Source organism: Lissotriton vulgaris, chromosome 4_1 (assembly GCF_964263255.1).
Source record: "Lissotriton vulgaris chromosome 4_1, aLisVul1.2, whole genome shotgun sequence".
In the NCBI taxonomy this organism is placed as follows: domain Eukaryota; kingdom Metazoa; phylum Chordata; class Amphibia; order Caudata; family Salamandridae; genus Lissotriton; species Lissotriton vulgaris.
The window spans coordinates 1,172,618,373-1,172,646,054 of record NC_141691.1 but is presented as its reverse complement, the minus strand read 5'-3'; the positions used below and the strand labels follow the sequence as shown (position 1 = coordinate 1,172,646,054).

Sequence of the window (27,682 nt, the reverse complement as noted above, 5' to 3'; positions counted from 1 at the left end):
GCAAAAATTTATCTACAAATTTCCCAATGGGTTCAGAGATTGACCCACACGCCGAGATGATGGGTCTGAATGGCGGATTGGTAAGTTCTTTATGTATTTTTGGCATCATATATAGTTTAGGTCGTCTGGGATATTTCATTTCAAAAAATTGTTTGGTTTTCTCATTAATCCATTTCATGTTGTATGCACGATCGATGATTTTTTGTAGAATTAGTTGGTATTCATTGGTGGGATCGGTTTCTAAAGGAAGATATATGTCTGAATTATTGACGTGGTCATTCACATTTTTAATGTAGAAGTCAGTGTCCATCACTACTAAGGCACCTCCTTTATCTGCCTTCTGAAATGTTAACTGCTTGTCATTATTGAGATTTTCCAAAGTATTCCATTCACTGGAAGATAGGTTACTCTTTTTGGGTTTGGTGAAACTTATTTGTTTTTCATTGCACCATTCACACATAAAACCATTGAAGCTTTTGAACGGTCGGTCCTCACAGATGTTCAATAAATAGGTTTCACCAAACCGAAAAAGAGTAACCTATCTTCCAGCGAATGGAATACTTTGAAAAATCTCGATAATGACAAGCAGTTAACATTTCAGAAGGCAGATAAAGGAGGTGCCTTAGTAGTGATGGACACTGACTTCGACATTAAAAATGTTAATGACCACGTCAATAATTCAGACATATATCTTCCTTTAGAAACCGATCCCACCAATGAATACCAACTAATTCTACAAAAAATCATCGATCGTGCATACAACATGAAATGGATTAATGAGAAAACCAAATAATTTTTTTAAATGAAATATCCCAGACGACCTAAACTATATATGATGCCAAAAATACATAAAGATCTTACCAATCCGCCATTCAGAACCATCGTCTCGGCGTGTGGGTCAATCTCTGAACCCATTGGGAAATTTGTAGATAAATTTTTGCAGCCTATTGTACAAAAGAGTTCAACATATATAAAAGATACTACCGCTTTTTTGAACCTGCTGAATACCATTGAACTTGAGAGGAATGAATCATATCTATTATGTACCATCGACGTCACGGCTCTCTACACCTCTATTCCCCACAATGAGGGCATAGAGGCACTAGAATGGAGTCTAATAAACAGTCAACTTGAAGAGCCACAGAAACTGTTGATCATAGAACTGATGCAATTTGCATTGTATTGCTGTTATTTTGAATGGGAAGGAAAATTCTACAACCAAAGCAGTGGAACATCCATGGGTTTTGGGGGGCGCCCTCATACGCCACATCTTCATGAACAAATTTGAAACAGACTTCATTCTTGGAAACCCAGCATGGACAGAACATTTGGTCATATACAAAAGGTACATTGATGACCTGTTTATAATATGGAGAGGCGGTCGTCAAGAACTTGAAAATAACATCGTGATACTTAACTCACATAATGATCGCATCAAATTCACCCACACCATCGATGAACAATCAATAGCATTTCTTGATGTGAAAGTCAAAATTCAACACAATACCATCAGTATCAGTGTACACATCAAAAAAACAGATACAAATTCTTCAATACTGTTCTAAAGTTTTCATCCCATTTCTTTAAAAAAACATTTACCGACTTCACAATATATCAGAATGAAACGAATCACCTCCAATGAGGTAGACCTGACAAACACTTTGCAAGAACAAACTATTAAATATCGTTCAAGAAGATATCCTAATGATGTATTGGAAACGTCCTTAAATAAAGTGGCCACACAATCTCGAGTCAGTTTGTTAAAAGAGAAGACAAAAATTCAAGAAACTAAAACAGCATGTGTGTTGAAGTACTCTACCGATTCATCTAAGATCAAAAAGATCATCAACAAACACTGGAGACTAATACAGCTAGAACCAGATCTTAAAGACTTATACAATGAGAAAATCACGTTTGCTTTTCAAAGATCGAAAAACATTAAGGAACTACTGAACATTCCCAAGAGAATCACGATGACCTATCGAGGCATGCAAAGATGCCAAAACTGCATCCATTGCGGGAATGTTATTGTGGGAAACCAATTCACTCATCCCACCAAAGGACAACAAATTGAACTCAAACGTAACAGTACATGTGACACTATGAATTGTGTGTATGCAATTAAATGCCCATGCGGGAAAACATACGTGGGTCAAACAGAAAGAAAAGTGAAAACACGTATAACTGAACACAAAAGCAATATAAGATTGATGAACTCTAAATCAACTCTAGCATGTCATTGGTTGGAAGCCAAACACCAAATTTCTCAACTACGCTTCATGGTGTTGGAGAAAATCTCACCACGCCGAGACCAGGATCCAACCAAACAAAGACTAAGATGTGAATATTTTTGGATCAAGAAGTTAAACTCTGCCCATCCCATCGGGCTCAATGACCGCATTGAACATTCATGTTTTCTCTAGTAAGATCAATACACAACATTGGTCTTAAACATATCCAAGACCCTGAATAACTTTCTTACATTGTCATGTATTCGCTATTATTTTAACATTGAATTTCTTATTTTTTGAAATGTATGATGATTTAGTTTACGTGGTCTTATGTAAGTTTGCTGAATATTGTATTTACCCTTGTCATTCCATAGTTTGTTTACGGACTTTATACTTTAGCTTCCATGAAGCCTCACTATACCCCATCATGTGACTCGAGTCAGTGCTAGAGATCGTCAGTGATTGGCTCCCGTGCCGATCACGTGACCGGAACTCTTTTCACCTTCATACTCGTAAATATTTGGCGCGTAACTTCCCCATCACATAGACGAAAAGGTTGCACATTCGGTGCTACAGACCCGGTGGTCCTTCGTAAGTGAACCCAACCTTTTTTGTAAGCTAGTAAGAATGGTGCGCGTAACTGAACCAAACGACACCTGTATTTGGTATACGATGTTACTGTTGTAATGTATATTACTAAACGCTCGCTCCGTACCTGACCATCTTGCATCTGGCATATTGTAGTTAATCTATGATTTTGTACAGTCATGACTAAGTGAAATGTTACCACGGTTTAACCTTTGTTTTATTCCATTTTCGTTAATGCATATGATATAGATTGTGCTTTTGAACCATAGGACAGTGAATTAATTGGTCCTGTTTTATTTCTTTAAAGTCCCCTGACGAAGGGTCAGTGTTTCTCGACCCGAAATGCATTGGGTGAACAACATTTGTTGACCATTGGAGACATATATTTGCGATAAATATGAATACTGCTTCATAAAAATCATGGAAATGGAAAATTAAATGGAACTTTGATTCATGCATATGTTGAAATACATTTTGATGAAATCAAGTTAACCTGGTGAAGAAACCAGAGTGTTTCATTGATTATCGAGCGCACTCATTTGTGGGAAGGAGCCACTCTCCACATCATATAGTTATTTACAAGACAAGGGCAGGACGCCTTGTGTCATGGGTTGCGCCAACTAAAAAAAGTACATAAACATTGAAGAAAACCTGCATAAAAGAGTGCACAAGGATAACACTTTCTTCGTTACAGACGTCACAACGTAAGATACTATGCTGATGATGTCACGTGGAGCTAACTGATGCCACCTACTGGTGCGTAAGGGTATTGTTCGAAGAAAAATCTTCTGGGTCCAATCTAACGCTTAAAAAAATAACAGGTAAGGAACCTGCGTCTAGATCATGTCTAGTAAGTAACTTGTTTATCCCTACCACCTGCTGAACAGGCAAAATTGTTAGCTCTCTATTGGTCCAGGACTGAGGTTTTCCCCAGTTCTTTTTCCCCTGCTCTTTCATAAAGGCAGCTTCCTGTCTGCCATCGGGTTAAGTATCTTGTATATGTGGGATACCACGTGGCTCTCATTATAATAGTATAGTGAAATATTTATATCTGATATAGACTTCTAGCTGCAGATTCCTTACCTTAGAATATTTCCCAGGCGTTTGATTGGATCCAGAAATGTTCAAGCCGAACCCCTGAGCACCGGTAGGTAGTTGAATTTGGCTCCACGTCATTGCTGTCATCCGTGCTGGATATGATATACACAGTGCCTATGTAGGCACCACCCCGGCACGCTAATGTTAGTTCTTTTCTTTCTGTGCAAGTCAGCTCAGCTCGGTAGAGAGCTATCCCCGGCTTTTTTTGTTCAGATTTCTTCTCCTGGTGTGCTAGGGATGTCTCCTAAGAAGCCCACAGACTTCAAACCATGTAGTGCCTGTCACAGGCATATGTTTGTAAATCCCACATCTGGTTTGCCTCTGGTGCTTTGAGCATGACTCCAAGACCTGCGAGGATTGCCGCACCATGAATCCCATGGCGTTGAAAGAACGGACCCTCAAGCTCCTCACTGCCTGACAACAGCGCCCCACGAAACTCTTTATCCCTGTCATAGAGAAGGCCCCGGACTGCTTGCCCAGCAAGTCCCAGTTGTCATCTTGGTAAGTTTTATATAGAAAAGAAATCTACGGAAGTGCTCTTTGACAAGTCATTAGACCTGGCGCTGTAAGGTCGACACTCTAGGCCTCGCTTTGAGGTGTAACCTGTGCTAGGGTCGCTTCTGTGGTTCCCATGCACCTCCCATTTGGGTGGGCTGACCCATCTGGAGCACCTTCAGTTCCCACGGATACAGGAAGGGCCCCTACTTGTTTTCTGCTGCCTAGTTGGCCCATGTCTACAGTTGGGCCCCCTGGAACACATGCTGGATTTGAAGCAGCGCTGCCCCCAAAACTGCAACGTTCCCTGGCTGTTGCTCCCGTTGCTGCTGACGCCTTTGCCAACGAAGACCACCATCGATATACCCGATTCTGGCACGGGCTGGATGGCCGTCTCCCGACTCTGGCGCTGACTGGTTCCATGCCTTCTGAATAAGAGTCAGTGCCTTTTTCTTTTGCCATGCCTGCAACGGATGATGATTGTGAGGGGTAGGAGGACCTTTATGGTTACCTTTACTCCGTGGATAATACAAAGGACAACTGGTACGAGGAACTGGTGGATGCCAGTAGTTTAAACACCTCACCAGGCACTGGCCTGGTCTGGTCATATACTGTGGCTATGGAGTAGGGTGCCTCATTTGCAGTGTGGCGGGTAGCAGAGGTCCTCGATCTTCAGCTGCCCACATTGAAAGTCAAGATGAACGTCTTGAAAGAGGTACTTCAGCCGGGAGTCACCACTTCTAAACCCTTGCTCCTATTAAGTAAAGCTCTTGCAGATGTTCTACTTGGGTCCTATTCCAAACCCTGCACAGGCGCTCTAATGCACTGGACAATTGCCCGCCACCATCATTGCCTTGCCCTGGGGACCCCAGTTTCCTCACCTTTCACCTCACCCCGGAAAGCTTGGTGGTCCAAGCCTCCAATTCTAGGATCAATACTTGGCACATTCCCTACCACTTAGAAAGTAAATGGAGCGACTCCACTAACCAAGAGAAGGGGTACCACAGGTAAATAAAACTTAAAAAGTTCTCTTGGGAAGATCAGACCATATACAGTAGCACCTAAATCTCTCTCTCTTGTGCCACTCCGTTCACCTACTACACGCATTGAAACAAAAGAACCCCAGACCCTATTGGCAATTATAATACATGTAATCCAAAAAGTGCATTAAAAGGATTTTTTATTATTAAAAACTATTTCTTTTACCAAGTTCTCTAGATTTCATTTGGATGAACAAATTTATCAGAATACATTAAAAATACATATAAAACACAATGGTGTATCATATAGTAATGAGAGACAAAGACACAATAGCAACCTATTAATCACATCAAACTTAGGTTGTTCCCTATGGAATTTGTTCCATTATTTGTATAAATATCCACAGCCCTTCATGTTCTATTGGACATAAACAAGTTCCCGGGATACAACCATAAAAAACCAAAGGCGTCGACTCGTTTCGGTGGTCTTGTTCAGATGTAAACCACCTTCTTCAAGACAATAACTATGTAACACTCTCTCTTGTATAAAGACCCGGAAAAAGTCCTAAAACTCCCAGTGGTGGATCAGAACCTTGTGTGCTTCCACTGTTATCGGCGAGGCGATAGAGTGTTCTGGGCGCCTGTTTTTCACACTAGTGTTTAGGGCACAACATCCCTCTTACAGTATTAGGGGTGATGGCAGTGTATTCAAATAGCCCCTGCGGCCTTTGTCCACTTGGGGAATCCAAAGTTCCTCATAAATATGGGACACTATGGTGTTGCTGGAGATCTGTAAGTTTATTTGTTCATATAAACAGCATTCCAGGCTGTAGCCACTTATATCGGTACCCTGCTGTTTTAAAAAATACCGAACGCGGACGTCTCTGCCATCGATCAGAAGGAATGTTCCTTACCACTCCACTCCACTCCACTGCATAGAAAATACAAAAGGCTGGATACCTTTGGTAAGAGGATTTTCTCTTTCATTAGCCAAGCACTGTGGTCGGTGTACACCACCTGCCTTTTGGGCCAAACCAACACACACTGAGGGATTTGATTGTTCAAATGCTGCCCATGGTCTTGGAGGAGGCCCGAACCTTACTCTTTCAGGCAATTGCTTATGGGATTGATGCAGGAATGTTTGCCATCAGATGTGTGCTCGAGACGACCGACACGCTAGGCAGAGTGATTTCATCGTCCATGGCTCTAAGACGCCAATTCTGGCTGAGAACCATGGCATTTTGCTTATGGACATGTGCTTAAGAAGGCAGTCTCAGCGCTAGGGCACTTTAATGATAGCAGAGCTATGGCCAGGTCCTTGGGCCTATCAATGGCCCCTTGCCAACTCTACCCATGGCTACAGTAGAGGCCAACTGTGTCCTTTCCTGCCCTTCCACCAAGGTCAATGGGGGTTGTCGGCAGTTTTGTGGCTGTTAACGAGGTTCCCACAAATCACGTGGGACCACCAGCCAGTGGTGAGGTAAATCCACTGCCCCCAGTGGGAGCTGCAGCTTCAGAACCCTTTTACTTTACCCATATACCAGCTTGGGCACCCAGTAGTAGGCAGGATTTGCCATCACCTGCCCCGCTGGAAGTCAATAACATTCAACAAGTGAGTTTTGCAAATCATCCAAAACGGCTACTCCAGCACTTTCCTGGAACCCCTCCACCCATAATACCCACTTACAACTGTCTGACAGAGGACTATCTCTCCTTGCTCTGTCAAGATGCATTGTTGTTTTTGGTTAAAGCAGCCATTGAGAAGGTGGCAGCATCAGAAGTAGGTTGTGGTTACTACTCCTGCTACTTTCTGGTGCCCAAAAAGGAAGGAGGCCTTTGTCCTATTCTAGACCTGTACCTTCTCAACGTTTTCCCGAAAAAGAAGTTGAAAATGCTCACCTTATCTTAGTCCGTATCTGCCCCAGACCCTGAAGGCTGGATAGTGGCATTGGACTTTCAGGATGCGTATTTCCACATCCCTGTCCTGCCGACCCAAATGCGCTACCTGCAGTTCCTGGTGGGCCGAGAGAACGTCCAGTTTAGTGTGCTCCCCTTTAACCTCACCAGCACCCCTTGGGTGTTCACAGTAGTGATTGTGTTGGTTGCAGCACATCTGCGCCAATCAGGGGTTCCAGTCTTCCCCCTACCTCGATGATTGGCTGTTGAATGCATACTGGCCCCAGGCAGGTCGTTTGAGGTAAGTTTATTATATCTTGAGGGCCCTGGTTCACATTATCTATAGTTCTCCCTGAAACATGGTTGAGCCTGTCCTGGTTTTTAGGGACCAGTATGAGACTCGATAATGAAGCATGCCACTACTAGAGTGGATGAGGGTCTAACAAAAAGAACAAGCCTTCCTCTAAAGTAAGGGTGACTTCCAGTAACAAAATACCTTGTCCGTTTTCAGGCAGGGATACTTTTGTGTGTTGTGTGGGAGAGTATGCACTCCTTCCTACATCTCAAGAGTCTCTCTGCCCTTCCCCAGAGTATATTAGTTTTTCCTCCTCATCGTTTTTGTTGATTTGCCCCCTTCATGTAGGCCAGCCCATGACTTTACATACCTTCTTTGCTCTGCCTCAGCCTTCTAAAGAGGACAGACTTCATCTACTGGACCCAAAAAAGAGTGTTGTCTTTCTACATTGATTGCACAGGAGATTTCCGGCAAGACGATTAACTCTCTGTAGGCTATATTGGAGCTTAGAAAGGGATGGCAGTATAGGAACAATCCATCTCATGATGGTTAGTGCTCTTCATAAAAATCTGCTACACACTAGCCAAAACAGCAACCCCAGAGTGTGTGTGTGTACATTCTATCAGAGCCATGGCTGTGACTATTGTTTTAGTTCGCAAAGTCGCTGTCCAGGGCATCTGTCAGGCAGGAATATGGGCATCTTTGCGCATGTTCACCAAGCATTTCTGCCTGGATGGTAAAGTCTGTCATGACGGGTACTTTGCCCATTTGGACCAATAGGACTTTTTGGTCTAATCTGTTTGCAGATCCACCTCCAGAGAGGTATTGCTTGGGTAAGTATTCTAAAGTAAGTCTCTGTCATATGAAGAAGTTACATACCTTCGGTAACATCCTGTCTGGCAGACAGACTCTAGATACAGAGTCCTTGTCGACCTTTCCATCTTTCCCGCTCTGCGAACTGATTAAACAGGGTCACCCTTCTGAAGGCCTCAGTAATGCAGACCAGTATGTCAGCATTCTTGGTAGCTCTGCACTTCTAGTGTGGAAAGTTGCATATAGACTCGGACAACAGCCTGCTGGGGTGGCGCCTATATAGGCACGGCGCAATTCCATTCATTGCAGCTGACACGGAGCCAAACAACCCCACCTGCTGGCAGGTATACTGCTCAAAATTTTCCAGATCCAGTCTGATGCCTTGGGAATATTCGTGGGTAAAGAACCTGCAGCTAGATAGTCTCTACCAGATAATGCGTTACCGAAGGTAAGTAACCCCTAATCCTAAGGAGTGACTGTTTGAAGATCCAAATCATATTGCACAGTTCGCATCTGTTATTAATTGTTTGATATTTTGGCAAGGAAGCTCTTATTTGAAGCAGTGGAACATGGTGCCTACTTGCTTTATAAACAAAATTCTGCCTGTCTTAGGGTGACAGTCTATTGCTGGCCTAGTTATCTATCGTCCTCCGGGGCCAGCCAGAAAGTTTCTAGAATCAATCAGCCATGCTACTTCCCCCCATAGCAGCTAAATATAGCCATTGTCTAGTTTTGGGGGACTTCAATATACACATGGACAATAATTCTGATCCTGAGTCAGTAAGGTTGTATGGAGATACTGAATATGACCCTGTATGTCTATCTCCCTACCCATGAGAAGGGGCATACCTTAGATCAGGTTTTTTCATCTAAAGGAATTGAAATCGACACTCCCCTTCCTTTAGTCTGGTTGGACCTATTCCTCTGAGTGGGAACCTAGAGGGTGATGTGCTCGCCTTGGAAATGGCTCCCCCTACTATGAGGCCAACTAAAACTAACACTGCCCCTTGGTTCTCTGCGGCCCTGAAGGCAAATGAAAGTGAGTGCAAACGCCTTGAAAGGAAATGGCGGGCGAATTATAATTCCATAGACAAAGGCCTTTACAAACTGGCCTTGAGAGCATTACAGAAATGTTTGCGAGGAAACTTTTCTTCTCCACTAAAATTGATGAGGCTAGTAATAAAAGCAGTGAACTTTTTCAAAAAAAAATTGCAGCTCCTCAGTGCACTGGCAGCCTGTTTACGCTGACCAACAAATAATTTGTTGCCATGTTTCTTCCATGCCAAAATCAAAACTATCCAGGATTTTTTTTAAAACCGAGACGATAGCTCCCGTTGCGGCCATAGTTCTAGTGCCTGTTGCTAGGCGTTGCACTGCTCCATCTTGGTCGCAGTTCACTGCTATTTCTCTGGAAAAAACCCTCTCAATTATGAAGTCCCTCAAATCCGGCTCACCATCGGACCCCTGACCGGCAAAAATACTATAATTGACTGCAGAGGTACTCGCAGAGGTACTCAATCCGGCAGTACATTTTATACTTAATACCGCTCTTCGAGAGGGTCTTATGCCTCAGGCCTAGAAACACGCCAAAATACTCCTGCTGCTGAAAAAACCATCGGCGGACTCTGCTGTAGCCTGCAATAAAAATTCTCTACTGCCTTTTTTTCTCCAAGGTTTTGGAGAAATATGTCAATATGATCACCACAGAATATGTGGAGGTCAATCCTCTATTTCATTCCAGTCAGTCCGGTTTCAGAGCTAACTTCAGCACAGAAACTGCACTACTGGAAGTTGCTGGAGCTATTAAAACCCAATTGGATAAAGGAGGCAATGCAGTACTGGTGTTGTTGGACCTCTCTGCTGCCTTCGGCACCGTACCCCACAATAGACTACTGAGCAGACTTGAGGAGTGCGGTGTCGGAGGCACTGTATTGAGCTGGTTCACCTCCTTTCGTAAAAACCGTAAACAAATGATTTGGTCCCCTCCTTTCACCGCCAATTTATTTTCTATGAACGTCGGAGTTCCCCAGGGCTCAATCTTGAGCCCTACTCTGTTTAATTTGTGCACGGCCCCTCTTGCACTCATAGCCGAGAAGCATAGTGCGAAAATAATTTCATATATGGACGATACCCAACAGTTCACATGTGAGAAGGGGGCCGAGTTCAATGGCAATGCTATTTAAAACTGCTTATCCGAGATTTAACTGGATTTTACCCTCTCAAAGAATGCCCAGATACAATCAGTGGCTGGAACCTGCTTTGGTTTGTTGAGAATGCTGCAAAACTTTCTCCCCCTATTTCCTGTCCCGCATAGAAAGACGATCGTACAGACCTTGGTGATCTCTAGGCTAGATTATGTCAACTCCCTCTACCTAGGCCTTCCTGCGTATCTGGTCGGCAGTCTTCAAGTGATCCGAAACGCTGCGGCCAGAGCCCTTTTTCTGGCAAGTCCCATGACACACACAACCCCTTTGCTGCTCTCCCTGCATTGGCTCCCGGTTCAGAAACGGATCCATTTTAAATCATTGGTGCTGGTCTTTAAAGCCTTCCATAAGATTGGGGCTCCTTACCTCAATGAAAGATTTCAACATCACATTCCCCAGAGCACTCTGAGGTCTTCCGCTCAGCTTCTGACCTTCACTCCTAGGGTCAGGCTGTCGAGGATTGGGGGCAGATCCTTTCAAGTGGCAGTTTCTCGTTTATGGAACTCTCTGCCACTGGGTCTGAGACAGGTGCAAGACCTCCTCACGTTTAGGCGGAGATTAAAGACCTGGCTGTTTCAGTTGTAAATCTATCAGATTACTTTTCACAACCAGAGTTTCTCTTTCTGTTAGCTGTTGTGTGGTCTTTGTTTTAGCGCCGGGACACTCCTGGGAGTAGCCGCGCGCTTTATAAGTGCCATATGACATAACATAACATTGCATAATGTGAAACCTGAGCATTTGTTTTGCATGTATGTAGTTTTTTCAGATATGTTCAGGTAACTTCTCCTTAACAAGAGCTTACTCCATGAATTTTTTGTTTTTCATATTTTATCACTCTTGTTTTCAGTGACCAGATTCCCTCGGCCCATTTCACCTCTTCAAGATGTGGCAACAATCATTGGGAGCAGAGAACAGTTGGCAGTTCTGTTACAGCTCTATGATCACCAACTGGAACACGAAGGGACAACAGGCTGGGAAAGTTTGCTGTGGGTTGTAAATCAGCTGTGAGTGTTTATTTTTGCTTCTTGTTTCTTCCTGTGACGACGTAATGTCCTATCCATGGTTCTGTAACATTGGCTCATTACTGATGTTCACTGTGTTGTTCTAAGCTAGTATATAAATTCCACATTTTTTTTTTTAAAGTAAAGTGTTGGGTGAATCTGCCATGTTGGCATTGATAAATAGTGCGTTCTTCATCATGGGATCTTTGCTAATATTCCTGATCTCCGAATTGCTGTGCCTACTTGTACGATCGCTAAACCTAGAGATATTACTTTTTTATCGATGCTTACTTAAAATAATGTTTTCTTTCTTTTTAGAGCTAGCCAATTACGCTATTAAACTGACAATAGGGAGGGAAAAGCATATTGGCCTTTTCTTTTTTTTCCTCAAATGGAAGAAAGTGCTGAGAGAACAATTTGTTGCCCCTTTCACCCCACCTCATCCCAGAGAGCTCTTTTTTAGCAGTTGACAGGCTAATGTTTCACTTCACGCTGTTAAAATTCATGTACCTTGGCCTACCCATATTGTTTTCTAATATTGACGATTATTGGTTAGATTGATTCAATGTTTACTAAATTCAGCTTTGTTGGTGCTGTTGTTCAATCACAGCCATGTTACATGAAATTATTTATTTTTGGCAACAATAGTTAAAGGGACTTGCGTGATTTATGTACCTATGCATTTGTGACAGTTGCTCTGTGCAGGTATTCATAGTGTAGGGCCACTGAAAAATTAGATTTCACTTCACATCTAAGAAAACTTTAAGAGCTTCTTTATTATATTAATCTGGCAGTTATCATCCCACGAAAGCCTAAAAAGCTGCTGCCTCCAAATCATTGCTTTGAGAGACCATTTTGGGCCCTCGTCAGAAAAGACTGCCACAACTGTGCAAGGAACATCGATTGCATCATTCTTGGCAGCCTCTGAAAGTCTTGGCATTGGAATCCTCAATGTGCAGGAAAGCCCAAACCATTAGAGTGATTGCCATCAAGTTCAAGGGCGAAGCATATGACTTAAATCATTGATAAGTAAAAGATAATCTGGTTTGATGTCTACTAAGGAAATCAGGACTTCAGTATCAAGGCATACAATTTCAAACCGATCAGAGTCGAGGGACAATTACCGGGTATATAGAAGATGAGTTGGTCTTCTCATCCACAGCTTATAAATAAGATGCATCTCCATTCAGTCCTTCCTGAATAGCTGTTGACAAAAGTTGACATCCTGTTTGAAATTCCTTGAATTAGATGTGTTAGTTTTGAGATGTACAGCAGAGGACTCCTTCAAGATACCTTGCTATTAGTCCTGGGACTCCTTGAGCCGAAAGTTGGCATGTTGTTAATGCCACCAGTGTCAAAGGCTGCAATACCTTAATTGATTAAAAACGTTAGATTAACAAAGCAAGATCCAGTGTTTGTTACAATTTTACCAGTCGCAAATCACTACTTTACCTCTAAATCACTGTTACATTGAAAGCTTCCAGACAGCACTAATAGCATTGGCACGTTATTCAGCAAACACATTTTCTCAGAAGAACTGATGTGTCCATTGTGGAAGAACATTATAAAATAAATGTTATTCCCTCAATCACTTAAATGTCTGGTCATAGTGACAAATGCCTCTCCAATGATAGTGGTCCCACAGGGACTTGTATCTGCTAATTCTCAATGCTGATTGGGATGAACAGCAGGATGAATATGTATTACTCATTATACGGAGAGACTGGATCTAACTGCAGAGGTAGGACCTCCCTTACTGGCTTATAAAAAATAATATCTCTATCAAAGCAGTCGAATTGTAGAATTAGCAAACAAATGTACTAAGAACATCACTGAAAACCAAAAGCAGGTTATTGATGACCATGTTCTCAACCACGTTTTTCATCACCCAGGAAAGCCTAGCATAGATCTCTTATTAGCAGGTGACTGGTTCCAAAGTGAATATACTCTAGAAGAAATGCCCAAGATATTTCTTTATACTCTTCCACTAGTCCATCTTGTACTGAAAGCAGTTATCAGGTAGTAACAGCTTAAGATTAGAACTATTTTGATTGCCCAGGGGTGACGTCACCAGTATTTCTTCATAGAGATACATCACCAATAAAAGTATCCACACAAGAGATTGCCTTACAAAGCTCCAGCCAAGGGTATATGATTGAATCCTTGATACAAAATACCATATCCTGATTTTATCAATTGTGGCATATCTGGTGTGTCCTAATGCTCAGGAAACTCATGAAATACAGTCCCTGGAGTTGACCTTTGTCATTGTGCGGATTAAAAACTCCCCACCCAGGTGCCCAACTCTACTGGACACATAGTTTAATTCAAAGTTAATGTATTTTCAACACTAGCTGGTTCATTGTCATACATTAAAGTCTCTTGCATAATTTTTTTTGTTTAATCTGTTTTATTATTATTGTATTGAGTGAGTTCTGTATGATAAATTAGTCCTGGGACACGGCTCTATTATCATTAGTATCAGCAAAGTAGCATATTATCAACGTGAGTTACATCAAAATTAAAACAGTGTGTGAATATAGGTAACAGAACTGAACATAACCCTTCCCGTTCCCTCCCTCCACCCGCCCCTCCCTCCTTGACTCCCGGTCAGAGGCACCCTAGGGGTTTGTAATAATTAGTGTAATTCACTACAGACAGATTGCTCCAAGGACGGATGTGGTTCAGGACTAGAAAGTGCTATTCCTGGTCTCAGAGCCTAGGGGTCCACAACCATCTGGCATCTTAGTATGCTATGTGGGCAATGTAATTCATGCGGATGACAAGTCAAGTGTTTCAAGTTCAAGCAGCATACCCTCCCATTCTTGTGAAATGGGGTGTTTCCGCAACCCTCTCTCCTCCTGTCTGCGGAGAGCTGCCCTTTCCGCTCTCCCCCACTGAAGCATGTCCGTCTGCCAGACGGATACAGCCGGGCATCTTGGGGATTTCCATCTCATAGTGAGAGCTAGTACCGCTAGGATAAATGCGAGATCTAAGAACCTTAATCATACCTTTTGTGTCTTTGAACGTCTCCGGTGACCTATGAGACAATTTAGAGCTTCGGCCGGTACTGGGAGTTGTGTAACTGTGTTCAGTGAGTGCAGATTTTTCCCCAATAATCTCTGAGGCACAGGCAGGACCATAGCATGTGGAGAAAACCTGCCTCATCCTCTCGACAGCGGGGACAGCAGTGGGGGGAGTTCGTGAACATGCGATGGATCCGTTTGGGAGTGAGGTACGATCTACGCAGAACCTTGGACTGGATAAATTTAAGTTTCGTGTTGCGCAATACCTTTCTGGGGTGTTCTAGCACATGCGCCCATGCCTTGTCAGTAATTTCCAATGGAGAATCTTCAGACCATTGTGCTTTCACATCTTTTTGCCCCAACAAATTGGTGTTGTGAATTAGGGCTGCTTTCCTGCCAAACATGGGGACTCCCACCTGGGTCTATCAGTTCCCCCTTCCCCCTTTATCCCCTACTCGAGGAGGAGTGGTTGCTCAAATTGAATCTTAAATGAGCAGTCAACTTCTACCTGAATCACACCAAGGACATACTGCTGGTTGACCAAAGCTTCTTAAGGTACTATGCTGCCAAGGAAGACAAGGCAGTGCAGAAAAGGACTCCGCCTAGGTGGATGATACGCGCTATACAAGAACTTTTTTACATTACATTACATTACTCTGCATTAAGACCTGATACGCTTTGGCTAATAAGGAATCTCTGGAAAAGATCAGAGCTCATTCAATCAGAGTGATAATCACTACTGCTGCTCTTGCCAGAGGGGACCCAATAGCTGTGATATGTAAATCTGTGACATTGGCATCTCCACACACTTTAGCTAAGCATTACTGCTGGGGTTTTGAGGTGCATAGAACTGTCTATTTTGCCAGATCTGTTTTAAAGTATAAGTATAAGTATAAGTATAAACCATTTTATAACGCGCTCCGTTACTGGAGAGTATCCTGGCGCGGGAAAAAAGAGAAAAGCAGACAACAGAGCACAGGAAAGAACCTTAGTTTACACTATTAAATAGATGTGTTTTCAGATGTTTTTTGAAGGCAGCTACTGTAGGTGTGGAGCGCAGGTGAAAAGGAAGAGCATTCCAGGCGCGAGCCACAACCACAGAGATCGACTGGCCGCCAAGTCTGGCACGTTTAAAACGGGGAAGGGTCAGTTTAAACAGAGTGGAGGATCTTAGGGTGCGTGCAGGGGCATAACTGATGAATCTTTTTCTCAAATACTGGGGACCCTGATTGTGGGTAGCACGAAACGCCAGTACCAGAGATTTAAACAAGATGCGCTGTGCAACAGGAAGCCAGTGGAGAGTGCGCATCTCAGCGCGCACGCTCTTCCATCTGGGGATGTTAAATAGTAGACGGACAGCCGCGTTCTGGATAATTTGCAGTCGTTTTACTAGATAAGAGGGGATGCCACTGAACAATGCATTTGCATAGTCCAACCTGGCCAGTATGAGTGCCCGAGCAACAGATTCCCTGGCATCTCTTGGGAGCAGGGGAAAGAATTTGCGGAGCATTTTTAAAGTGGCAAAACAGGTACCAGTAAGTTTTTTTATGTGGTGTTCGAATTTAAGGTCCTCTGCGAACCAAATGCCAAGATTTTTTGCAGGTCTCCCCATCTCTTTCGGGCTGGGAATGTCAGGAGGCCAAAGAGTGCTCATAAACGAGGGGGGAAAAGAACCATAAAAAAGCACTTCGGATTTGTCCTCGTTGCACTTCAACTGGGCCTTCGTTAGCCAGCGAAATACAGAGGACAAACATAGATGGACTATAGATGTGTCCAGATTATCATCTGGCCAGGTGAACAGCAGTTGGGTATCATCTGCATACCCTATGATCTTAGCCCCGAACTGTTCCGCTAGATAAACCAGGGGGGTGATGTAGATGTTGAACAGTAAGGGGCTAAGGGTGGATCCCTGCGGGACACCTGTAAGCAGAGGTTTGGGCTCAGAGGCATGGGGAGGCAACCAGACCTGCTGAGTCCTATCAGAAAGGAAGGAGGACAGCCAGTCTAGCACAACCCCTCCAATGCCTATGTCGGCCAGCCGGCCAAGGAGAAGTCCATGGGGGACGGTATCGAACGCGGCAGAGAGGTCCAATAGGATTAGGACCGCTCTGCCGCCTCCGTCTAAACAGTCCCGAATGGACTCGCTCATCTCCAACAGGGCCGTCTCGGTGCTGTATGCGGCCCTAAAGCCCGATTGAGCAGGGTGGAGGGCGTTGGAAGTTTCAATAAAGCTCTCTAATTGTTGGAATGCCACCTTCTCACAGATTTTCGTGAGTGCCGGTAGGAGGGAGATAGGTCGATAATTCCCTGGGGCCGTCCAGTCCAGTCCTGGTTTCTTCAGAAGCGGCAGAAGCTTGGCCTGTTTCCAAACAAGAGGAACCTCGCCCGTAGCCAGTGAGAGGTTCACTATCTGCGTGATCTCAGAGCAGACAATTTCTGCCACCTCTGAAAGCACCCGGGCCGGACACGGATCGGCTGGAGAACCAGATTTCAAGGACTGAAGTAGAGGGAGAGTAACGTCCTCTACAATCCGCACAAAGTTCGTAAACTGCTGTCCGGAACTAGGACATAGGGAGGGACAAGGGTCAGCTGCAGAGCAGTCGGCAGGAAGAGCTGCTAAAAGGTCTTGCTGGATCATCGTTATTTTGGTAATAAAAAAGGAGGACAACTCCTCGCACCATTGCATCGAGGGTGGATGGGAAACAGCCTCAGCGATGGGTGCCACAAAGCTTTTAACAATGGCAAAGATCTCTCTGCCATTGTTATCTGCCCTGGCGATGCGCCCAGCATAGTAGTTCCCCTTAGCAACCTTAATGGCTGCGTAGTAATCTTTTTGGGCAAGCCGTAGAGTGGATTTAGCCTCGGGGCTGTAAGCACATCTCCACGCTCGTTCAAGCTTTTTACACCCCAGTTTCAGTTCCCTCAATTCTGGGGAAAACCAAGGTTGGGATGGGGAGCGTCTGGATCTGGCCAACGTGGTCTGCTTAGTGGCGGCGGAAGCCGCCTGCTGTACCCACTCATTAAATTCGTCGACCGCATCGACCAGAAGCGTCTTAGCTTTTGGGCGAGTTTTAGCCAGAGCCTGTCTAAACGCAGGCAAATTGATTTTTTGGGAGTGACAGATAGATGGCGGGGGTCTAAGCTCCATAGTCTCCCACTTGAATCTGACCAGATCATGGTCAGACCAGGTTGTTTTTTCAACCGCCACAGACTGGATGGGGAAATTGGAGCATACCAGATCAAGCAGGTGGCCACCCGTATGCGTCGGGGCAGTCACCCATTGCTTGAGCTGAGCAAGCTCAAGGATTTCACCAAGCCTGTGGGCTTCAGGGGAGTCAGGAACATCCATGTGAATGTTTAGGTCGCCGACCAATAGAAACTTAGGGAAGCCTAGGGCCCGCGGAACCAAATATTCTTCCAAGGAGTCCAGGAAGTGGGTAGCCGCACCCGGGGGTCTATAAATCAAAGAACCTCCTAAAGTAAAATGGGGAGAAGTTTTGATAGAAAAGTGGAGAACCTCACCCCCTACATCCGCAATCGGAGGCTCAGAAGCAAAGCTCCACTCTTCTTTAAAGACAACTGCTAATCCACCCCCTCTACCCTGAGGACGATCCACCCTAACGATCTTAAACCCTCTGGGGACAGCAAGTTCTACACTAGGTGCTGAGGTGCTGGTCATCCATGTCTCCGTAAGGAACAGTACCTCCAGCTGGCCATCCATCAGTAGTTCAAAGATCTCAGCGGCATGTCTTACCGCAGATCGAGCGTTAATCAGTCCCGCGCGAATGTTAGTAACAGAGGCGTTAGTGACTGATCGGGGAGGGGGGGAGGGTTGGGGAAGAAAACCACAGGTGGGGCATTTGAACATATCACAGTTCAAATCCGCACGTGTACAAGGCACACTACAGGCGGGGAGAGCAAGTCTTAAAAGGTCGTGGCGTGAGTACCTGCGTATCTCTGAAGTGGCCATCATCAAGGATCGCCGAGCAGAATGGCTGGCCCTAGGCCCGTCCGAGGCACGGACGGGCACAGACGGGCCCTCCTTTGGCGCTCCTTCGGCGCGCAAACGTCGCGCCCGCTGCGCTCGCCCGCTGCGCGACCGAGGATTGCACATATTTTATGTTGTTTTGGGATTGTAGGGGGCGTGTCCTGAAGGGGGCGTGGCCTCCGCTCGTGTCAGGGAGGGCGCGAGGGGGAAAGTGCAAGTGGCGTCAGCGCTGGCTCCGCTGCGACCACAACAATGAAATCCAGTAAGTTGTTTAAAACACAAGTAATCTGTGACAAGGTTTGCTAAAATACAAGTTTATCAGTGACACAAACAGTTTAAAAAATAGTCGCTCCTACTCCCGGCTTTCCGCCTCAGGAGTCCGCTTTTGATTTTTGCAAGGTGCCCTGACCCGGCGCCTTATATGCGCGGGTGATTGTAGGGGGCGTGTCCTGAAGGGGGCGTGGCCTCCGCTCGTGTCAGGGAGGGCGCGAGGGGGAAAGTGCAAGTGGCGTCAGCGCTGGCTCCGCTGCGACCACAACAATGAAATCCAGTAAGTTGTTTAAAACACAAGTAATCTGTGACAAGGTTTGCTAAAATACAAGTTTATCAGTGACACAAACAGTTTTAAAAATAGTCGCTCCTACTCCCGGCTTTCCGCCTCAGGAGTCCGCTTTTGATTTTTTAGAGGATTCCCTAGTTCAACCATCCATCAACCCTACTTCTGGGCAGGTTACTGCTTGAGAATGTATTTTACATCTGAGGAATCTGCAGGTAGAAACATCCATAAGAAGAAAAAGTTAATTAGCTGTGGTAATGATCTTTCGGTGGATACTCTCTATACTTGCAGATTGTCCACTGTCCCACCGGCCTCCCCTTTTGATGGATGTGTTCTAAAGAAAGTTAGTAAGATCCCAAATATGAGTTGTTACCACACTACACTATCGATATCAGTCTGTCCGTTCACCACGAATGCTGATGGGGGGGTAATGGATAAAAACTGACATTGTTGTACTGGGGTGGGCATTGCATGACTTTGGTGATGTCATCTGATGCCACATCCATCGCTGATGCAAAGCCAGCTTCCCCTACCGGCGATGTGAGAGCTTTGAAGTTTCCAGATGCAGTCTAACACCTGGGGATTATTCTACATTTTTGTAATCTGCAGGTTGCCAGAAAACCTACCCGAAAGACCGTTACTGCAGGTAAGTAACTTTTTTATTCTTGTCTAGCAGGGTGCATATATAACCAGGTCACAAGTCTGCGTCTGCATTCAGCTGTGAATAACAAGTGGAACACTTTGTGTGTGTCTGGGTAACTGGTGTTAGTTATCCATATGATCTTAGGCATCTGTGTTAGTGACCCATAAGCTAAGAATTGTAAGCTTTGAAGACCAATTTCATTCACCAACATGTCTTGGTCGGAACCAACCTGTACAATTCAGAAATTCCACTAGGGTAGAGGCATATAGTGGTTTGGGTGTTTTTACATACACAGCGCTCCCAGCATTTCATGGCAACAGCTGGCAGGATATTGGTGTAAGTAGATTTTCCATATTGATCCAAAATTCTTGGGATGAATTTGCCTTTTCATAGTTCCATTCCTAACAGTCCTTGTTCTTGAGGTAGATCGCCTTCCAGCCCCCATATACATCATTCTTCTCTGAGCAACTACACCTCAGGACAAAAGTGGCGTTTTTTTTTTTTTTAAGAGTTTTATATAGCGGTAACTAGACCTGGATGTATCAGAGCGCTTTAAATGAGCACCAGTTACATTACATTTTTGTTAGGCAGGGGGAGATTAAGTGATTTGCCCAGAATACTTAGCGTCCCTGCAGAGACTCCAACCCGGTCCCCAGCTACGAGGTCAACCGCCCTAGCCAAAAAGGACCCTCCGCTCCTGCATTGATCGGGCCAGAGATTACTGGCAAGACTGCCATCTTTTGTTGGTGCAAAGAAAAGCAAAGAGGTGCAAACAAAGACCATCTCCACATGGATTGTTTTATGCATTAAGATCTCCCCAGAAGGCATGTAAGCTCATTCCACCAGAGCAAACCCTTCTACCAGTGTGTTGGTGCCTGGTGTGCATGTCATGGACATTTGCCCAACTATTACGTAGGCATCCCTCCACACGTTCACTCAGTGCTACTGCCTGGCTAGCCAGGTCTGACGAGGCAGGCACTTTGTCCGATCTGTCCTGCAGGATTTCCTGGTTTGAGGAATTCCACAGACTCTCCATTAGGAGAGGTGTACTGCTTTGGTATCTATTCACAAGGTAAGGACCTACAGTTAGGAGTCACTTTCAGAAGAACAAGTTACAAACCTTTGTTAATGTCTTTTCTGGTAAAGGCTCCATCTAATTGCAGATTCTTCACCGAACCTCCTCGCTCTGTGAACTGGGCTTGGTATTCAAAAGAACCCTTTAAACCATGAACACCAGTTCTGTTGAATATGCTCATACAGTCCATTGATATTTCACTTGAAAATATCTACACACCTCACAATCTGACTTCCATGGTTCCTTGTCCAACAGCATGGATGGAATATCAGAAATAAACTGACATCTGCTTGATGTGGTGCTTTCTATATATGGAGGCCCAGATGTCTTATCCATAATGGATGGATCTGATGTAGAGAAGCACAATGTCACCTGTCAGCGCAAAAGGAATTGCTTTCAAGTTTAGGATCTAGTCTGCCACTGGTAAGGAATCTGCAGTTAGAGTCTCTGCCACAAAATGCGCTACTGAAAATAGGTAACTTGTTCTTCTATACAATGGCGGGCACCTATTTATCAAAAAGACGGTCCAGTGCCTGTAAAGCATTGAAATGGGCACAGACTTTGCCGGCTGTCTGGGACTGTTGCAATTATTGCAGACCCTTTCTTGCAGCTAGAGACAATGGCAGGCACCTATTTATCAAAAAAGCCAGTCCAGAGTCTGTAAAACATTAAAATGGGCACAAACTTTGCCGGCTGTCTGGCACTTTTGCAATTATTGCAGACCCTTTCTTGCAGCTGTAGGTATAACACATGCTACCTGTCAAAAGCGAACACATAGCAACACTACTGGTGCTAAATATCAACACTGTGTTTGAACAGTTGGCAGAGGACCTAATAGAATAATTTCAGTGACCAGATGAGAGCGACCTCCGCATCCTATTCCCCTTTATCAACTAAACCATGGTCCCAACTGCCTTTTCTACTTCAGCAAAGGAAGAATTGTTCATACCTCTAGGTTTGGAAGTCCAGAACATACGTCAAGACAAATGGGCTGCTTCTGCAATTAGACTGTCATTCCCTGTAGTTACCCAAAAATCCCCCAACACTCCACCACAAAAGAGCACTGATGTCAGTTCTTTACTTTCTGTGCCAAATAGTGATGATCTGGTTAGAGCTACCCTCAGTTTTTTTACTGACTTTTTTCTTGATATTTTGTCACCCTTTTTTTATAGAATTTCTCTCCTGGAGCCGCAGAATATCTCCTAAGAAATCAGGTGGTGCCTGTCACAGACATTTGTCTGTGACAGACCCACACTTGGTGTGTTTATGGTGCTTGGAGAAGGTCCAAGACCTGTGAGCCCTGCGAACGATGAACCTGAAGGCGCTGAGAGAGCAATCCCTCAAGCTCCTCACCGCATGAAGCCGGCTGACTCTGCGTCGCTCAAGATCCCGGCTATGCGGAAGATGAAGTCAAAGAGGCCATCGACTTTATTGTCCCCCTTCAAAGTCTTCGGACGAGACACAATAGTGTTGGTACTCCAGGCCATGCACTAAGGCGGAGCCTGAATCAGGGACTGCTGTGCGCTTCCCTGAGCAAGTGGTGGTAGCACTTGTCGCTTTGCGACTTGATTATTGTAACGCCCTATACACCGCATGAATGAGAGCTTGATACAGCGTCTTCAGGCTGCCCAAAATGAGGCAGCCAAATTTGTTCTGGACGCTCCTAGATAAGCGGCAGCAACGGCAGCTAGGAAGGCCTTACACTGGCTTCCTATAGAATCGAGGATCATCTTTAAGACGCTCTGCCTGACCTACGGCGCACTCTCCGGTAAGGGTGCGGGGGGTGTCAAGAAACTGCTGCTACCCTATGTACCGCAAAAAACACAGTTGATGGACAGAATGCAGAACAATGTCTTACATTCACCCCAGTAGAAAGATCTGGGCCTAAATCCATCGTTGTTTTGCACTCCACACCACCCTAGGTCAGACAATGGCTATATGCGAATCAGCCTTGACCCTGTGCCTCATGGGAACAGTCCAGCCCGAACTACCAAGCCATGTCTGTCCTAGACCGGAATCAAGCATCCAAGGACCGGTTTCTGGCTATCAGCCTTCTTCAGCCTGGATAGCTTGACTCCAGTGATGTAGAGTGCCTGGGACTCACTTCTGAGCATACCCAGCCCACTCGGGGTAAAAATTGCAAAAAGAACAGTTGATGGATAGAATGCAGAACAATGTCTAACATTCACCCCAGTACAAAGATCTGAGCCTAAATCCATCGTTTTTTTGCACTCCACACCACACTGTGTTTGATTGATTCAGATGCTCCGTCCATCACCACCCCCTTTTGTACCGCTTTTGGCCGCTACAAGTGTGGCAGGGTATGCTCAGACGTGAGTCCCTTGCTCACTTTGCCACTGGATTCAAGCAAGCCGGGCTGAAGACGGCTGGAATGCCAGAAACCGGTCCTCGGAATCTTGTTTCCGGTCCAGGGAAGACGTGGCTTGGCAGTTCGGGCTGGACTGTTCCCATGAGGCACATGGTCAGATTGATTTGCATATAGCCATGTCTGAACTGGGGTGGCAGAGTGGGCTAAAGAACGGTGATGGATTAAACCCAGATCTTTTGACTGGGTGTGAGTGTTTGATTGATTCAGATGCTCCGTCCATCACCACCCCCCTTTTGTACCGCTTTTGGCTGCCACAGTGTGGCAGGGTATGCTCAGACGTGAGTCCCTTGCTCACTTTGCCACTGGATTCAAGCAAGCCGGGCTGAAGACAGCTGGAATGCCAGAAACCGGTACTCTGAAGCTTGTTTCCGGTCCAGGGGAGACATGGCTTGGCAGTTCGGGCTGGACTGTTCCCATGAGGCACAGGGTTAGACTGGTTTGCATATAGCCATGTCTGAACTGGGGTGGCAGAGTGGGCTAAAGAACGGTGATGGATTAAACCCAGATCTTTTGACTGGGTGTGAGTGTTTGATTGATTCAGATGCTCCGTCCATCACCACCCCCTTTTGTACCGCTACCCTATGTACCGGGCAGAGACTTACGCTCCTCCTCAAGGAGCCTGCTGGTGGTACCTCGCTTCCGTAGGAGTAAATGGGGCGGTAGGGCTTTCTCTTCAATTGCCCCTAAGTTATGGAATACCCTTCCCTGTGAAATTAAATCTCAGTCCTCCGTTCTGCTTTTTCGGAAAGCACTGAAAACATGGCTGTTTGCAAGGGCGTACCCGTAGTTACTGTTCATTTGTTTTTTCTTGGATTTGCTGTTAGGCGCCTTGATGCCTTCGGGCTCAGTTGCGCGATATAAGATTCTTTTCATTTCATTTTCATTTCATTTCATTTCACTTTCCCAGAGTCGGAGTGAGCCCTTCTCTGCTTAAGGAATGGTATGAGGCCAAGCACTTCATATTTGGGTGGCCTAGCTGCTGTGGAGCACCTTCGGACCCTCACTGGTGGGTTCACCCTTGGCAGCAGTCAGGCCCCATGGATCCTGATTGTAGCCACCGGCTAGAGGGAGGCCTTCCTCGGCTCCAGCTCCAGTCCCAAATGCTCCATCCCCATTGTTATTCCCGACTCTGACACTGAACAGGACGAGTGTCATCCAATGCTGGTTCCAGCGCCAACGGGGGCCATACTCATCGGATCCCGTAAATGAGAAGGAGGACAACTGGTATGATAACTGGCAGAGGCTGGTGGATTATACACCTCACCACACACTAGCTTAGTCTCTCCTCCTACCATAGCTATGGGGGAGGGAGCCTCTTTCGCTATAGTGGTGCATAATACGACTGAGATCTTGGACCTTCAGTGGCAATCAAGAGGAATGTCTTGATGGAGGTGCTTCAGCCAGGAGTCGCCCCTTCCAAACCTTTACTCACCTTTAATGAAGGCCTTACCAACATCCTACTTAGGCCTTGTTCCAAGCCCTGCACAGTGGCTCCTGTGCATAGCACAATTTCCCGCTGCCACCGCCCTGCTCCTTGGAATCCCAGTTTCCTTACCCAGCACCCCAACCCGGAGGGCTTGGTAGTGTGTGGTATCTTGCATTCCACTCTAGTCTGTCCTTTCTCTATGTCCTGTTCTCTGCTGCTCAGCCTGTCTCTGTGATGTCTTGGAATGTTGCCTCTGTGTATGTTTAAGAGTATCTGTCAGTTTTATCCTGTAGGCTGAGCAGCAGGGCTGCTGCTCCCGTTGGGGCTTCATACTTTGTACCTTGTAACCTTTGGGTTATCCTACTGCTTATCTTATGAAATTGGAATGGAAATAAAGCTACAACTTGGATACAGCACCAACTGAGCTGCCTACTTTTATTAGATTCAACACTATCCAAGCCTCCACCTCAAGGATCAATTCCGGCGCATTCCTTACCACTCCACCAGATAGGGAATCCAAGAGGCTGGATACCTATGGCAAGTGAATGTTCTCTTCCGCCAGCCTTTTACTGCGTTTGGTGAAAATATGTGGCTGATATTCACATACAATCTGAAATTTGGTTGCACAAGTCCTGCCAATGGTCTTGTAGAACACCCGAGTCATACTCTCCTGAAGCTGCTTCTGACAGGAGAGACACAGCGAAGTTTGCCATACGATGTGCACTGGACAGGACTAACTCTTTGCGTAGATCAATTTTATCATCAGTGGCCTTGTGGCACCACGCCTGGCTGAGAACCACTGGCTATTTAAGTCTCTTCCAAGCCTCGCTGATGGACATGCCCTTTGATGCTTTTTGGAAAGAAGGCAAACTCAATGCTGGAGCACTTTAAGGACAGCAGAGCTATGGACAAGTTCTTGGGTTTGTCTATGACTCCACATCACCCTCATCGCCCCTTTCGTGGCCACAGAAGGTGACCCAAACTACATCCCAGCGACCACACCCAAAAGGCTTTCTGTCCTTTTGTGGCAGAGGACGTGGGTCCTGTTGACCCACTTGGGACAGGTAGCCAGAGGTTAGGACAGTCCACCACTTCCCGGCAGCCTCCAAGCCTCTTTAGTTTGTCCTCCGATCATCATGGGCATCCAGCGGTGGGCATAATATGCCATCACCTGCAACACTTGGACCATTGGGTTTTGCCAGTCGTCCAACGGAGCTACTCCCTCCCCTTTGTAACTACCCCTCCACCCATGCCACCCACTTGTGACCGGCTGGCAGAAGACCACCTCTCCTTGCTATGTCAGGAATTGCTGGTACTCTTGGCCAAGGTACCCCTAGAGAGGGTCCAGGCATCAGAAGTGGGTCGCGGTTGCTATTCCTGCTGCTTTCTGGTCTCCAAGAAGGACAGAGCCTTTCATCCTATCCTAGATCTGCGCCTTCTCAACCTCTTTGAGATATTCAAAATGCTTGTGTAACTGCTGTCTGCCCTGGACCCGGTAGACTGGATGATGGAGTTGGGCTTGAGGGACAATTATTTCCACATCCTCGTCCTGCCTGCCCACAGACATTACCTGCAGTTCCCAGTGGGCCAAAAGCACTTTGTTTGTAGTGCTCCTCTTCGACCTTACCAATGCCTCTCTTACCCAACAAGAGTGGTCTGAGGTGACAGATGCCTCAATTCTGGGATGAGGTGGGCATCTGGGAGAGGTGGAGATCAGAGGACTCAGTTATACAGTAATGTCCGGTCACCACATCAACCTATTGGAACTTCGGGCGATTCGCTTGCCATTGAAAGCCTTTCTTCCTTCGATCAAGGGAAGGACAGCACGACCGCCATGTGGTTCTGCAACAAACAGAGAAGGGTAGGTTGTGTACCCTTTAAGAGACCCTCTGTCTCTAGACAAGGATGAAATGCTAGCCCATTTCCCTGGTGGTACAACTCCTGGCGAACTCTCTGAATTCTAGGGCTGACAAACTCAGCCAAAGATGCCTAGCAGATCACGAATGGGGTCTTCATCCTAAAGTGGTACAAGGCCTCTTTCAGCAGTGGGCGAGCCTTGTTAAACTCTGTGTGCCACCGCTGAGAATGTGCAATGTCTGTAGATGTGCTCTGGAATTTCCAAGACGATCTATCAGAGATGCTTTTTGTCTCAAGTGAGCCATGGCCACTTGTATGCCTTTCGACGTATACCACTCCTGTCCAGAGGTCTCAAGAAGATCAGAAACAAACAAGCCCAAGGTATCGAGATGATATGCTGTCGCAACAACAGGGGAGGGTTTTGTACCCGAACCTGGGCACTCGCCACCTTTATGCGTGGAGATTGAGCTGCGACGGCTGACAGCTTTTGACCTTCCTCCAGAAGTCTGTGATGGTATTCTGGAAGAAAGGCATCCCTCTACCAAATTGATATATGCCTCCTGCTGGGATAAGTTTGTGGCATGGTGTGATTCTCACAGCATCGACCCTCTTTCTGCACCGCTCTCTAGGGTTCTTTTGTGTACTCTATCATGGGCCCAGCAGGGCACTGCTCTGTGCACAATTAAGGTTATCAGCCATTTCAGCATTTTTGTGCTTGCTGGAACAACCTGCTTTATTCAGATTACCTGTTGTGGCTAGTTTTCTAAAAGGCATGCAGCACGTTTCCATCAAAGCCATTCATTATGCCCCAGTGGGATCTAAGTCTTGTTCTCACCTTCTTGATGTGTGCACCCTTTGAGCCCCTGTGCAATTGCCCTGTTAGTCTATTGACCATTGAAACGGCATTTCTAGTGGCCGTAACATCAGCCAGGAGGGTCAGTGAATTGCAAGCACTTTCGGCACACCCTTCTGACACCAACTTCTACCTCGACAAGTTGGTTCACTGGACACATATGCCTACTTCCTTCCAAAGGTTGTGACTTCTTTCAGTGTAGTTTTTTTTCAACAGAACAAGGGAACCCTTAAGGTATAGCATAGGGACCTTGGGCATTATCGTATCA

General features: G+C 45.6%; 1 protein-coding gene across 8 annotated transcripts in view; it reads left to right on the top strand.

The window, feature by feature from the left end:
- The window catches only part of RELCH (RAB11 binding and LisH domain, coiled-coil and HEAT repeat containing), an 853,871-nt gene that overhangs the window by 513,936 nt on the left and 312,253 nt on the right, over positions 1-27,682 (top strand). For all 8 annotated transcript variants that reach the window (XM_086965401.1, XM_086965404.1, XM_086965403.1 and 5 more), the window contains one exon: positions 11,448-11,604. In XM_086965401.1, the coding sequence (XP_086821527.1) occupies positions 11,448-11,604 (157 nt within the window). The remainder of the gene's footprint in view (positions 1-11,447; positions 11,605-27,682) is intronic.